This window comes from Sebastes umbrosus, chromosome 8 (genome assembly GCF_015220745.1).
Source record: "Sebastes umbrosus isolate fSebUmb1 chromosome 8, fSebUmb1.pri, whole genome shotgun sequence".
NCBI lineage: Eukaryota > Metazoa > Chordata > Actinopteri > Perciformes > Sebastidae > Sebastes > Sebastes umbrosus.
This window is the reverse complement of record NC_051276.1, coordinates 9,957,253-9,972,782: the sequence shown is the minus strand read 5'-3', so window position 1 is coordinate 9,972,782 and position 15,530 is coordinate 9,957,253. Positions and strand designations below refer to the sequence as shown.

The 15,530-nt window shown below is 41.6% G+C and overlaps 1 protein-coding gene across 1 annotated transcript in view; it reads right to left on the bottom strand.

The window, feature by feature from the left end:
- unc5db (unc-5 netrin receptor Db) overlaps positions 1 to 15,530 on the bottom strand; it is a 200,350-nt gene that overhangs the window by 69,507 nt on the left and 115,313 nt on the right. Inside the window, 2 exon segments of the mRNA XM_037777506.1 lie at positions 4,161 to 4,264; positions 5,845 to 5,988. Of these exon segments, the coding sequence (XP_037633434.1) occupies positions 4,161 to 4,264; positions 5,845 to 5,988 (248 nt within the window).

Genomic DNA, 15,530 nt, shown 5'->3' with positions numbered 1-15,530 from the left:
ACAATACTCACACACCTGTGTCCTGTAAATCATCCCATATTCATCCAAACTCATCACATTCTGACGCTTTGTCAGACCCCTCGGCAGCAGTTTTAGGTTCAGGCAACAAAACCACTTACAGGTGGTATGAATGACTAACTTGTGTTAATTGTCTATTTACCAATCCAGTATACACTGAACAACTAACTCCATTGTAAACCCATAACACAACGTCTTTCTCTCTAGTCTCCTGCACGCTTGTTTGGGGGGGGGGGTTACTAAATTGCAAACTGCTAAAATCTGTTAAACAATATACATGGATGTATGTAAAAGGGTGTGCAAATATTGCACCCTGCGGGACAAATTAGCACCCAGGCTGTCCACTGAGGAGACAGCTAAGAGAACACAGAGTTGTTATTTATTCCAAGCATCATTTATTTATGTAACTGACAAACTGAATAATAAAAGAAAGTTCTATCGCATCCATTCTCTGTATGTATTTTGTTGATGTTTTACAAAGGGTTCAACCTGAGCCAGGAGTTAGGGTAGTAGTAAACAGCTGTTAAATAATAATAATAATAATAACTATATATATTTTTTTTATCACGCTGGTATCGGATCAGTACTCAGTATTGGCCGATACCGCAAGTTCATGTATCAGAATCAGTATTGGGAATGAAAAAATGGTACCGGAAAATCTCTAATTGGATAGTGCTTGACCACATGACCGTACAGGATGGATTGTGGATTGTGATCCGATCAGCTAACCACCTCTGGAGGTGGTCAGGGACACATTGTGACCACATTAAACACAGGTGTAAATGCGCCGAACACAAACGCATTACTTGAAGCCTGACAAGATGGATTTTCGTGAGACATTTGATGCCTGTGATGCTGTCTTGATTCTACATGCTCTCACTTTTGCTCCCAATTGTTGTGGCACATGTGTTGCAGAAGTGATCTGGACCTGTGACTTACAGCATACTGAAGAGAGACAGCTAGAGGAAGTGTGGGGATGATAGCCCTCCAGCAGGCATGGCTGCTCAGAGGAGCAGGTAAAAGCAGCTTCTCCTGTCTTTTTCTTAGTCATCTAAAAAAAACATACAGCTCTCAGAGGTACTAACCTGTCAGTCATTGCCGATGTGTTCCAGTGAGTTATATTTCTTTTTGGATGTAGGATTTTATAGTGACCTCTGCTGTCATGGAGAGGTCTTGAGGAGTGCTACAAAGTGCGTATTATTTGTTGATGACTATTGCAAAATTCAAATACAAGACGTTATAATAGCGTTGACAAAGGGCTCCTGTCACGGAGTGGGTTTTGTGATGAATTACTGTGATGTATTGCGTACAGCAATCTGATTTATTGAGGCCTACTGTACAATGCTCACATTAACGGAAGAACAATTATTGAAGAAAACAAAAGAGTTAAAGTAAATAAAGTTAAGTTGGACAAGCATGGTCGATATTATCCAAAGTTACAGGTTTAAGTACAAAATTCCCTTTTGTCATTCTTTCACTGCAGCTCAACAGGGAAACTGTCTGTGGAACAACAGAGAGGGAATTTGGACTTTTGGACTTTTAGTTGGACAAAAAAATACAACAAAAATATTGCAAAAAAAATACCTTGGGCCATGGGAAATCATAACTTTGATAGTTTATAGAGAAAATTATTCGAGAAATCGAGTAAATAAATTGAAAAAACAGATTAATTGATACTAAAATGAATTAGTGGCAACTCTAAAAGTTATATTCAAGGAGTAATAGAAAAGTCTCGATCTAACCCCGGTGTCAACTAAAGAAAAGCAAGTGCTGATAATCTCATATACAGTATATTTCAATAATGACCCCAACAAAACCGAATTGAGGGTGAAATAAGCACTAGAAAAACATGTCAATTGTTGCTTGAAAACTTACAGTATAATGGGACAGGTAATTGGACGGAAAGAATGGCAGTAAATTACAGAACTGTCAGAAATATATCTACTGTGACACTTCTCTCATGCAAATAAAGACCTCCAGAGTCAAAAAGACGTCTCAAACTCTTGCCTAAATAAACTGTTGCAACCTCATGATACTAAATGATTCCGCTGTGAGCGACTCATTAGCTCACCTTGACATCCTTGCTGACGACGGTGATTTCCAAACACACCCTTCAGAAGCACAGTGTTTACGCCGCAAACTCCAACCGCAGGCTCGCACTCTGTTGGGCCTGCGCTGTGTTTGCTACAGTAGCATCCGTCCTGCAGCTGCACTCTGAAACCTCACACTACCACACTCACGAACGCCATCTCAATATTTCATGGACGAGGTGCGCTGATATCGACTGGGCTGAGGATATCTGCCCTGTGCTCTCTACATTATTCACTCCCATCTCTCGTGGCTGGGCTCATTTGTGTTGACAAAGGACGAGATGGAAGGTTGTGATTCGGCCTGTATACCGCTCAGATTCAACTATTTTTATCCCCACTGTGGATTCTGCGGCGCTGGAATGACATCACTCCTCCATTTCCATGTTGAATCATTTATACAGCATAAGGCCGGCGGTTGACCTCCACTTAAATCTTGTCCCCGCACACATCATTTATACATCCATTGTTCATGCTGATTATCACTGGACCAAATATAGAAGGAGACATTTGGAGAGGAATGTGCACTTGGTGACATTTTGCACTGAGACATTTAAAAGCTATATTTACCCCACAAGTCAGGTTTTCAGATTGATCTCTGTGAGAAACATCTGCTCTCCATCTCACTGGGTGTTTAAGTTGCCACCAGGCATTTCATTGCTAAAAAGCAATCACAGCACTAGTATAGTATAGTCAACAATAATTTACAAACAATGGGAAATCTACGTTGATTACAGCGGTTGACTACAATCTTGCTGCCAAAGTGGTTTTGCCCCCTGAATGTGCACAAAGTCAATAATGTTTGAATACAAGAAACCCGTCTACCCGTCTATATATAGGCTACATATCCTTATCCATATTCAGTGTGCATTACAGTAACTTATGGTGATCGGCATGCTTCCAGTTTGGAGAAACAGACAGGAGTACCGGCAGGAAGCTGAGCAATGTACTGCTGTGGACGCCACGTTAGTTCAGATCAGAAAGTCACACAATAACACAAACTAACGAACCGATCGATGCAGCGGTAGACCAGCAACGCCCCGTGTTCAGAGAGGTAAAATTACTGTTTTTGTCAAAGGAGTCTGGTGGCTTTGAAGACAGCGATATACCGGCTTCAGTTCCCTGTCAGAAAGGGCTGTCTGACGGCGAGGTAAAGCGTTGAAAATAGTCTAGCTTACACTTAAGGTGATATGAATTTTTTTTTAGGTGCCTAAAATCCGTTTTGTTGCTGCTCCCGTCCACAGACGCTTTACCTCGCTAACGGCACAGTGGTTCTTTGTGTTTCCATTGAAAAAAATTGGAAAATAATGCAGATGGACACGCACGCCCTTTAAGATAAGATAGGACAAACAGTTATGATCTTTTTTCTGTAATGAGGCCCCTGGATTGCAGACTAGTATAGAACATCCGGTATCTTTCATAGATGTCTTAGATGCAATGATGCAATGCCCGTATCACAGGATCTCTGGATGTCCATGTTGCAACCAACAGACACAGTAATGAGATTCCCTTTCATGACTTTGATGTCTTTACCAACACAGTAGGAGCTGCTGGTAGATAAAACTACAGAACCCCCCCGACCCCCAGACCCCCCACCCACTCCCTTATATCATCCCCCAAAACTGTAATTGGTCCATTCACTTTGTGGCCTGACCCACTTTAAGCCAGATGTTTCTCACAGTGTGAACTCACAACACTCGCGAGGTTAATGTTGCTATGGACTGAAATTTTAGAAAGAGAATCTCTGAAAGTCTGATGTCTATATTTTATTCACTTACAGTTTACAGAAGATTTGATTAAAATGTATGCTGTGAATCCTCTTCATCTCACGGTGGAACCAACACCTTCACTTTTCTAAACTTATCCCTGGTTTCTAACAACACTATATCAATCTCTTAAAAGGTCAGAGGAAGCAGAGCCGAAGGTAAAATCGGCATAGAGTTACTCTCCCAGAATACGGATGGCCACTCTGATGCAAATGGTCTCTGCTCAATGGGAGTATAAGCTTCTGCTCTTTCAGGAGAGGAGGAGCGAGTAATGTGGCAGCAGCCTTACCTCCGCCACAGGCACTCCCTCCGGAGGGCGACAGTGCAGAACGATCATCCCGTTGATTGGCACCTCCTTCCCCTGGGGGTCCTGCTCAAAGTTTTTCCTCAGGTCTGTGTGGGGAGATAAGAGGGAGCTGTCAGGTGTCAAGTGTTACGGTCAGCATGGCCTCAATCCTCTTCAGCAGCCTAACATGCTGACATGCCCCCGGCTCTGCACGCCACGACCTTCAAAACCCTCTAGCCGGTACAGGATAGAGAGGATCCCATGGCCCCTGTGTTACGTAATCTGTTTACAAGGTGGTTTGGAGGACACACTGTGTGGAAGAAGTGCACATGGATTGTTCTGATCATACTGGACATTCATGCGCATACAATAGTGACGGATCGTATTCTAACCATTTTCAAAAACTGCTTTTGATTTCAACATGAATGGGTTTCGTGTACTGTTGGATCATGAAAGATTCCCTGCATATAAGGGATCTTAATACAGGACGGAAACTCTATAATAGTACCTCAGGTCAGCTGGCAGGTAGTTAAGTGCAAACACATTGATATGCAAATCCTGTAGCAGATAAAGATTTTGACATCACATCGTCATTTGTGAACTCAAATTCTTACTTTTCTTCAAAGGACAAGAAAAGTAAAGAATTTACTTTCTTGATGTTTAAACATGAGCAATTTCTCTCGGCTTTTTCTTCAGGGCCATACAGAAAAAAATAAATAAAGTAGGAACACTAAATTCAACACAGAAGAGGGCTTTAAGATAACCTATAACACCGTCTGGCAGCAATATTGGATTTGGACAACACTGGCTGTGAATAGCTGATTGTGTCTAAACTTGATTAGACAGCATTCGTTTCTGGGAATAGATTATTGCGCCGCTGATAAATCGGATTCATTTTCTGTTTAAGATAAGGTCAGCTTGCTGTGTTCACACAGTTTGGTCCAAACCAAAGGAAACATTTAAAAAAAAAAAAAAAGGTCCTGTAGTCAAATAGCTCCAGTCTGTAAGGTGTTAAAGAAGACACGAGCACAGACATTGTAAATCAGTTTGGGTGACCTGTCATTCTGCATGATCATAATACTTCTGGGACCTCCAGAGAAAAATCAACAGTGAGAGACTGACAGCCTTAACTGCACTTGCAAGGCTTTATTTTGTTATCTGCTTTTGACTTTTACTTCTTTTTTGTATTTATATTCTGCTCTAGTGGTCACAAGAAACAACTGGATGCAAGCAGTAATCCAGTTATTCTAAGTATTTCATATATTGCTGTCACTTAACCTTTTTGGATTTCAGATTTTTTCATAGCAGAGCAAAAAACTATAAATTAACTTCCCAAGTTCAGTGTGAACACAACCTAAGCCTATTGTATTTAGTCAACTTATCATATCTGTCTTGGTGCAAATACATTAGATGAGCACCAAAAGCTAATTTAGTATACATGTGCCTCAGGTACTAGTTTCACCTACGCCAACATTTGTTTAACCTTTTAAAATGAAAAGCTCGTTCAGGTCGAACTGAACTGATTATTTGAAAGCTACAATGCAAGAGTGATGTGTAGACAATAAGGATGAAGACACCAGCTGAATTGTGGAAACAGTGTTCTTGCTCAGTTGTTACATATTGCAAAATGCAGAAGCTTTTTGATACACCTGCTACAGTATGGTCACTGATGTGCTTCCATACTCACAGGCGATGCGGACGGTAGCCTTGCGACTCTTGGAGGTGCCCAGATGGCTCCAGGCCACACAGAGACACCAGTAGTCCTCTGGGCCGTGGAAATCCTCCACCTGCTGACGGGACACATTGATCATCACCTCACGCACCTTCAGCCCTGGGACAAAACAGAGAAGATTAGATAGTTAGAGTCTGCTACATGACCTGAATCCAACGGCTTCCAAAGTATCATTTTCAGGTCGGGTTTGGATTTGATTAGTTTGGTTGGTTATTAAATAACCTTGTGGTCCCAACATCATTTGAGTCACGATTTAGTATTTTCAATGAAATAGATTTAGAAATGCCATATTCTGTGTTGATCAAACATATGTGGTAGTCGTTGCAGAATAAGTTATTTTTTATTTCGGAGATAGTCTTTCCAAAGCAAGCACATTACTTGTTATTATTATGATTATTATTATGATTATTAAATAATCTAAATAATATGTTTTATTTAATGGTGCCTTTCATGGCACTCAAGGTCACCTTCCAGCACATACAAATCAGTAATAAAAACATCCATACAAAACAAGTACAATCAATAAAATCAACACATTCAATAGTTCAAAAAGTAGAGGATAACAACAGTTAGTTAAAATCCGTAAAAATAGGATGCAGATTGCTGTGGTTAAAATTAATATGCCTGTTTATAAAGGTCGGTGTTAAGAGCAGTTTTGAGATTTGAGTTCTGTGAGATAAGCAGGGGAAAAGGTTATGGAGAGCTTTGAATGTTTGTGGTATGATTTTAAAGTTGATCCGTTGTGACACAGGGATTACACAGTGTAATTGAATCAGCAGGGGTGTGACATGTTCACTGGACTTTGAGCGTATGTCTAAGTCGGTGGGTAAGTTTGTCGGGAAGCCTGCCAGAATCATGTTGCAGTAGTCAATGTGTGATATGACCAGAGTACTCAGCAGGACTTCCGTGAAGTGTTATGTTTCGTAGATGGAAAAAGGCAGTACGGGTGACATTGAAAGTATAAGTACTGTCCAAGATAACACCTAGGCTCTTAACCTGTGTGGAGACTGGTAAAGTGGCTTCAGCAATGGGGAGTGAGCAGTTATTGGTTTTTGAAAGTGTAGATTTAGAGCCAGTGTGAAGTATCTCAGTTTTATTGCTGTTGAGTTTTAGGTAGTTGTTGGTCATCCATGTCTGTACATCATGGAGACAGGAAGTGAGGGTACTTGAGGGAAAAGTAGGCTTGGTGGACACATACAGCTGTGTAATATCAGCATAACAATGCAAATAAATACCATAGAGCTGAAAGATGTTGCCAAGAGGGAGGAGGTTATGAATAAAAGTGGCCCCAACACTGAACCCTGTGGAACCCCGTTTTGCATGATGGAGTTTTCTGACCGCTTATTATGAATCTGTACAAATTGTGTCTTGTTTGCGAGGTAGGAGACAAACCACTGATACACAGAACCACAGATTCCAGTGTTAGCCAGATGGTCCATTCAGAGCTGATGGGATATGGTATCAAAGGCTGCAGTGAGGTCAAGGAGGATGAGGATGGAGAGTAGACCGGAATCAGCTGCACGGAGGTTGACTTTGATCTTTACCAGGGCTGTTTCTGTGCCAGATTGGAACTGTTCAAAGAGGTTATTGTTATCAAGGTAGGTCTGAAGTTGAAATGCAGCTACCCTCTCAAGAATTGTGGAGATGATTGGTAGGTTGGAAATAGGCAGTTGTTGAGGTCACTAGTGTCTAAACCAGGTTTCTTTCTTTCAGAGTTGGTCTGATAGTTGCTGTTTTCAGTGAAGAGGGAGGAGTTAGTAATGGAGGTTATCAGGGAAATGATGGCAAGCATGCTTTAACTAGTGTTGTGGGGATTTGATCCAGGTGACATGATGCATTTTCAGGCTGGTTCCAGGCCTTTTTAGGCACAAACAGAACTACAGTTAATGGAGAAAACTGAAATAAAAAAAGCCCTGGGTTCTGAATAGTGGTCCTGACAGAATCCTTGATCAATACCTCAATACGTCTACAAGCTTGCGTCAGTGATCAATGGGTATTACAGGATTAGTTATGGATAAATTGTTAGGAAAGGCTGACACACTTCCTTTATCAGTGCGTTCTCCCCCTCTCCACTGAGCTCTGAGAGCATCACTAAGGGAATTGGCAGAAACACAGTCCCTCAGGGGGGCTCCACTGTAGGTTTTGAGCGCTCAATGCTGCTAACAAGAGAAGAGCTAAATCAGCTGCAGCAGAATTAGCATTAATAATTTGAACCACACTTCACCACTTCAAAAACAGCATATGTAGGCTTGCTGTGCGAGCGACACAAGGACAATATACTATATTATGTAACACATAAGGCGTGCGAACACAGCACTTTGTGCAATGCTCTATTGAATGCATTAAAGAAGAAGAAAAAAAAAAACACTCCATTTGAAAATCCTCTTCGGCAACACGCTGACCCTTAGTTGGAAGTGTTCGTCACTCTGTCATACAGCTTCAGATGGGTATACAGCAACCGTTTTTAATCGGAGTCCTCAGCTTAGGGCCTGTCACATGTGTTTTCTCACCGCTCCTCAGAGCCTTTTTTGCAGCCTGCAGGCCTTATACCCAAAGCTGGATTAAAGGCAAGGGATGTGCAATGTGCTGGGGACCACAAAAGAGCAATACCCAAACCCGTCCACCCCTGACTCCTCTGGCTCTTGTGCATCCACTCCCTCTGATAAATAACACTTTAATCTGACATGCTCTTACTAAAAGTCAAACAGCCTCATACTGAGGCTGCACAGCTTGTGAAGTGCTGAGCAGACTTCTGAATGAATGCCAATTAAACCCGAGTGAATGGCAGCGGGGCCACGGCTGCGGATCCATGCTGGCATTCGCGGGTAAAATTAAGAAATGGAGAGCATTTCGTGGCGGGCGGTCTCCACTGTGCCGGGTGTAAATGACAACAAGAGAAAAGTGGGCTTCTTCCTTTTTTTGTCACACCAAACATGGTTGACAAGTTGTGAAAAGCGGATACAAATTAGGTGGTTCAGCTTTAATACGGTGCACTGCGGCGTATTTGGTGACTGGGGGTAGTTTAAATCGTGATTGACAGGCCTGGTGGAAAAAAACACCACATTTAAGAAGAGGAATAAACAAAGCAGCTGCTCTATGGTTGGTGCTTCCTAGCCGCGGACCCTGCAGAGAGTGAGACACAAGCATAATTCATAATTTCTCGAGAGCTGGCAAGTGACAGTGTGTGTGTGTGGGAGGAGAGACAGTGGAGAAAATAATGACGAATGACTTTCCATGATGCCCTAAAAAGTGTGAGCCTGTGTTTTAGAGAAGAAGAGAAGACAGACTGTCGGAGAGGGAGAGAGAGAGAGAGAGAGAGAGAGAGAGAGAGAGAGAATTCGCGGGGGTAAGCGTTCTTGACAGAGCGACACATTTCCTGGAGTCCAAAGCGGCGTCGACAGGTGGTTTGCCAGTGAGACGGAGACGAGTGCTGCCACTGTGTCATCTGTCAGCCCTATTTGTTTATAGGCAGAATCCTGTTGACAGGGCTCATTAGAGCAAACCACTTGATCTGTTCTCCTCCCCAATCCCCTCCTTGCTCTTCGCAGTTTCCTGAGTCACTTGATAAATTCATCCAAAACGGCTGAATCACCCAGAGGAAGACTGGCAAGAGGGCTGAAATAAGAACTTTTGTGCTGTTCTGATTCCAGTGAGGAGGAGAGCGCCATAGTATAGCTTATTTACTCGGATGTGGATGATAAGAACTTCATTAAAATCTTGCATTAGGGGTCATTTCTGCTTAAAAAAATTCATCTTTATAGGTTTGATTTCAGAAGAAAACTTTTGTCCCATGTCATCTTTCACTCTCACCACTTGTTCCCTCTGGTTCCCTTCTGTTAACCATCCAATAAAGGTGAAATGGGAATGCGGTGCCGTCTTATAGATCAATGTTAGACTTTTTAGAAGATGGCAATATCTGCCCAATGTACTGGCAAACCCAAAAATACTGGTCCATTGGCTCTGAAGCAGAGGGAAAGTGCAGGAGCTCAGGATCAGACTCTGTCACCCTCATTTGAAAGGTGATTTTTCATTTAAATATCTGTTTAATGTCATTGAAGTAACTCACAAAACAAAGGCCTACGTTAACGCTCTCTCTTTCGCTGCTTGGTTTTTACTCCTGTCATCTTGTCACTTACAGTCTTATAGCAGAGTCACTATTTACTCACTCATATAGAAGCAAGGTTAAGTATAAGCTTTTCAGAAATGTCGTCATTTGGCATGTAAGTGGTAAATATGCCTCATTTCCACTGCGTGGTTCAGCTCGACTCGACTCAACTCCCTTTTGGTACCAGTACTTGTCTCTATTTCGTTTTCCTCTGTAGATATTAACCCCTGAAGTGTAGTCGGGAAGCTGATCGCCATAGCGACGCAGCGTGATACTGCCGTGACATAATTTTCAATGCGACACAGTTCTCGCCGGATCCTTTCATTGGCAACCCAACAGAGTAATGTCTGCACTTCATCAATTGTACGGTGTAGATTTGCGAGCTGCCATTTTTTTTAAAATCTGGATCGAGTGGATAAAAAAATTGCGGTCGCTCTGAGCGGTAGTTTGGCTATTCAAAAATGGCAGGTTTGTGCAGGATGTAGGAGTAACTGGTGTTTGTAAACAAATGTGCAGTGCATAACACTTCATGAGCACCCCGCATGCCCAGAAACGAATCAGCTCCAGGAGCAGTTTCCCTGGACACCACTGAAGTTCTGGAGACCACCCCAACTGATGCCAGGATTACTGAACGGCAGAACCAGTGGAACAGCCTCACCCCAGATGAATGCCTCGCTACCGGCCACGATCAACCTTGGGCTGTCTGGAAAACACTGAATCGCCTGCGGGCCGGAGAAGGACGCTGCAAGGTGTCCATGAAGAAATGGAAAATAACAACTTCCGATGCATGTGTGTGTGGCGAATCCCAAACCATGGAACACATCATGAGATGTAGCCAAGTTCCACAATGTACCAACGATGACCTGGCCGAACAAAATGACGCTGCGCTCGCCTGCGCCAACCACTGGAAAGACGTGGTATAGAAGATGGCTGGACACGAGGAAGAAGACGAAGGGCTGGTGGGCAAATGCCTCCTTCTCATCACATTGCCTGTCACATTAACAGGCAATAATAATAAACTAAAGTCTTCTGCTTTGCTGGAGACTTAAGCGACAGCATGTAGGCTACTGGTGTGTGTAGGTGAGGACACCGTGACCCTCATCCAGTATAACGCACTAACCCAATAATCACACATCATTTCCTGGATAGAGACCTGATACGTTTTTTATACATATTGTCATTGTGTTATATATATAAAAAAAATAATCAAACTACCACCTCCAATGTCAACAATGAAGCTTTAAACTCACTTCTAGTCTTTTTTAGGGAGAATTGTCTTTAAATGAAAACAACTGAATTATTTTTTTACTGGGAAATGCAGAGGATATGTTGAATATTTTTCAGCCCTGGGTAGTATCTGCTCTTCTTCCTCACGAGCTGCATTCAGCCCCAACCATCTTCATCAAGCAGCTTGTGTGTTACGTGAGCGGCACATTGTGGGTTGAAGTCTGTATAAATCACTCACTACTGCTTTTAATGCTTAATTGCTGTGAGCACACGGTAATAACCGAAGGCGCCTCAAATGAGCATTTTAACATTTTGATCAACTCAGAGTTTCTCCCATCTGGATTTTAGCAGCTGGACAGTATAGAGGACACAATGGCTTAGTGGTGTGTTTTTAAGGTGCAAATTAATCAAACTGAAACTATAAAAGTGAGGGGAACATGAGTGGAAATGATGCCCTTGGTGACTATCATAATGCAGGTCCAATAAATCTAAAATAATTGTTAGAAAGGGGTCAACTAAAGTCCTAATGCCACAAGCTTTGCATTGAGGCTGATATTAATTCAATAAAAGACACATTATTTTTGGAATGCCACATAACAACTCCAACTGTAACCACATTGTTCACCAGCAGGGTGTGTTGCAGCTGTGTTGACTCTGGTGTCATCACTCTGGTGTCAATCCATCCTCATAATCCTATGTAATAAACATGGTTGGTGAGGAATTGAAGGGTTTAGTGTAGAGGTTTGACACCATCTCTAACTGTTAGCTTCCATGTCTTGGAAGCAGGGTGTGAAATTACTGCTAACTTCCAGCCAACTGCAAGTAAATGATGATAGAGGCGGTTGAGTTAAAGGGTTTGACAGGAACCAGCCATCGATCAGAGCCTCTTTTCTACTCGATAAACCTCTCTGGCTGGTTTAAAAAAAGAAAAAAAAGACCAAAAGGAACAGATGCTATTTTTTTTTTCACCTTCCACTGTGGCCAGTAGAAAACAGTTAGCTTCTTCACGTGGTTATAACCGTTGTGTGAATTTATGACAGAAGTATGTGATCATAAAGTCAATCTGTGGAGGCCATGATAAAAATGGACACACATCACCCAGCAAATCCCACTCTGTATATGATCAACGGCTTCTTATCAGCATGTTTCTCTGATAGCTAGACACCAAATCTGTGTCATCTTCTTCTTTTTTTTTGCCTCTCAGGAACTGTGCAGATCCTCATTACTGATGCATACAACACACAATGGACAGGTGCTCTTATCTCCACTGGTTGTGATGGTCTGCTGCACTCTCAGCCTGCGTGCTAATAAAGCTCGGACTAAAATCACAACCGCTGCATGTATCAAGAGCTTACCATGTTGCCACAGGTTAGATTATGTGTTTCTAAAGATGTTTTCTGATTTATGAAAAACTACATATCCCGCATACAGTTCAATGTGCATAACCTGAACATACATTGCTTACCAGCAGCACTCCAATTGTGTCCATTCACTTACTATTACATTATTACTGACATTACACGATCACATCTTAGTCCAATTATTTATTAATTTAATTTCTATGCATTCATGTCAAAAAAGTTAAGCTTATTTTGTAAGGCAGTCATGTCTGCAATCTGCAAGTGTAAGTGTGTAAGTGTGTCACGTGGTGGCAGCAGCACAGCTAATTATAACCCCAGGGTTTTTCCTACAGGTCTGAAAAGTGAAGCCAATGCGGAAGTGCCTTAAACCTGCATTCTGTCTAGCAGCCAGCAGGGGGCGACTCCTCTGGTTGTATAGAAGTCTATGAGAAAATTAGCCTACTTCTCACTTTATTTATTACCTCAGTAAACATTGTAAACATGAGTTTATGGTCTCAATCGCTAGTTTCAAGTCTTCTTCAATACAGCATTATGTTCATTTAGTAAATTATGGTCCCATTTAGAGTCAAATAGACCATAAAGCAGGGGATGCTTTAGGGCTGGGCTACCTTGTGATTGACAAGTCACAACCAATGTGTTTATGATTAAATGTTAAATTGTTTACTACAGCACAATATTGTTTACTAGAGCACAAACTTATTCATAGATTTAGCCTCTTAACGTTTCGCTCAAAGTGCACCAGATTGATGCATTTAACTTGAAATTGTGCAACATTTTCTTCTGTTGGAGAAAACAGAATGCCCGCAGATCACCCTAGAGACCGAAAATTCCTACTTTTCATATCATAATATATACTGTATTGCAGAAAGAAAATTGCAATGTCAGGTTTTTTTTTTCCAATATCTTGCAGCCCTAGTTTAAATCCTATATTATAATGACCTGAAGAAGGGATGGTGTTCAAAATCACGTTAACAACATCCAATCCCATTTACCACTATCATTAACCATCATCAAAATAACCACATACGATACCTTTTTGTCCTGAAGTGATGGGGTTCACAAGAAGTGCTTTACCCAATGCTAAACACCAACAGGATAGTGCTTGAAATATGGTCATAAAACACCTTTTTACCTTTTTATCTAAGATTTTACTAGAGAATCCAATTTTCTCAGGAAAAACATCCATATTCATGCATCATCAGATTGTATCTACTGTACGTCATCAGTATAAAACATATCTTGATACTGAAAGCCTATCTGACAAAGACTAATAATGACCAATAATCATTCTGTTTTATCTGCCCATGTGCTTGCCTCCACTTGTGTGCCACCTACACATGCTGCAAGAGCCACAGCTGAATTCTTCAAGTATAACTGAGGACACTACACTAGATCTCAGAACAGTATTAGCACATTAGCGTCATCCTCCATCAGGATCTCATTACGTCCGCTCCAGCTCCGCCAAGTAGGGCTGGTGTCCACACCAGGACTTAATGCTGACAGAAGAATCCTGGAGGTACTGTTCTGAACATTCTCCCTGCTGTTCGGTAACCGGAGCACTTAAAGTACTGAGGCCTTGTTCAAAATGAATCCCCAAATTAGCCACCATTTCACTCTGCCCACATTCATATTGCAAATCAGCAAAACTGGCTCACAGACAAGAGCTCAGGCACACAGATATAGCGTACAGTACACACACACACATATGCATGTGCATAGAGCCATTAGAGTCTATTTCAGCTGTATTTTTGGGGAAGGATATTTGATAGCACATCATTTCTTACTCCTCCCAGAAAAGAGAAACCTTTATCTCCCAACTCCATTAGGCCCCGTGCCCACTTCTTAGTACTGTAACCAGAGACAGTCCCAACCCACAGCTGTGTCTCTTTGAAATGATACCCAATTTCAAGCCTGCAAAATGTGAAATCAAGCCTGACGAACCCAAAACACACCGCTAACAACTGACACATCTTGCAATGTTATGAAACAGTGAGAACAGAAGTGACACTATGCCGCAATGGAGGGTAAAGAGCAGCAAGTAGAACTACAGTGGCTCATAAACAAAGAACAAGGTAACAGCGGCGCCGGTATAGGATTCTATTTCTATAGTTATAGCATCCTTCATCTGTCTTTTCATGCAGATTTGTTGTGGTGATGTGTGTTCATGTCGTGACGCTCTGAACCATCCAGACATTTCTTGAGGTAAATAGTTCCGTTTGCTGAGCTGTTGTTATCAAGTTTAACTGTGATTGGCTCAGCCGAGACGGTGATGTGACTGGCTGAGAGAGTGTTTAATAATCACCACACCCACTGATTTATATTCACCTTCACCCACCCCTTTTGCACGTTGCGCTGCTGCACATACATGAACCAAAATAGAAAGTGCGCAAAGAGAGGCCCCCATGCACCTAGACCAGGGGTCCATGTGGCTCTTTAGCCCCTCTCCAGTGGCTCAATGTGGATTTTTTTTAAAAATTAGTGGAAATGAATAACTGTTTTTTGTTTACATTTTCATTTTTATTTATAACTGTTGTAGGTCTAATGTACGATGGTACGACAGTGTTAGGGCCACATTGAGGAAAAAAAATAAATCTGAGAATAATGTCATAATATTACAAGAATAAAGTCATAAGTTTACGACAAAAAAAGTCGTAATATTATGAGAACAAAGTCATAATATTATAAAGTAATAATTTTACGTGCTATTTTGTTTTTTCTCATAAAGTTATGACTTTATTCTCTTAATATTATGACTTAATTCTCAAAATTTCTGATTTTTTTTCCCTCAATGTGGCCCTAATACTCCGCAGTACATTTGCACTTTGGCCCTCACTGCATTACACTTATATACTATATACTTAGACTATAAACTGTGTTACCTTCATCAAAATGCTTAAATGTTTTGCGGCTCCAGACAGATTTTCATTTCATTTATTTTTTTTGCCTGA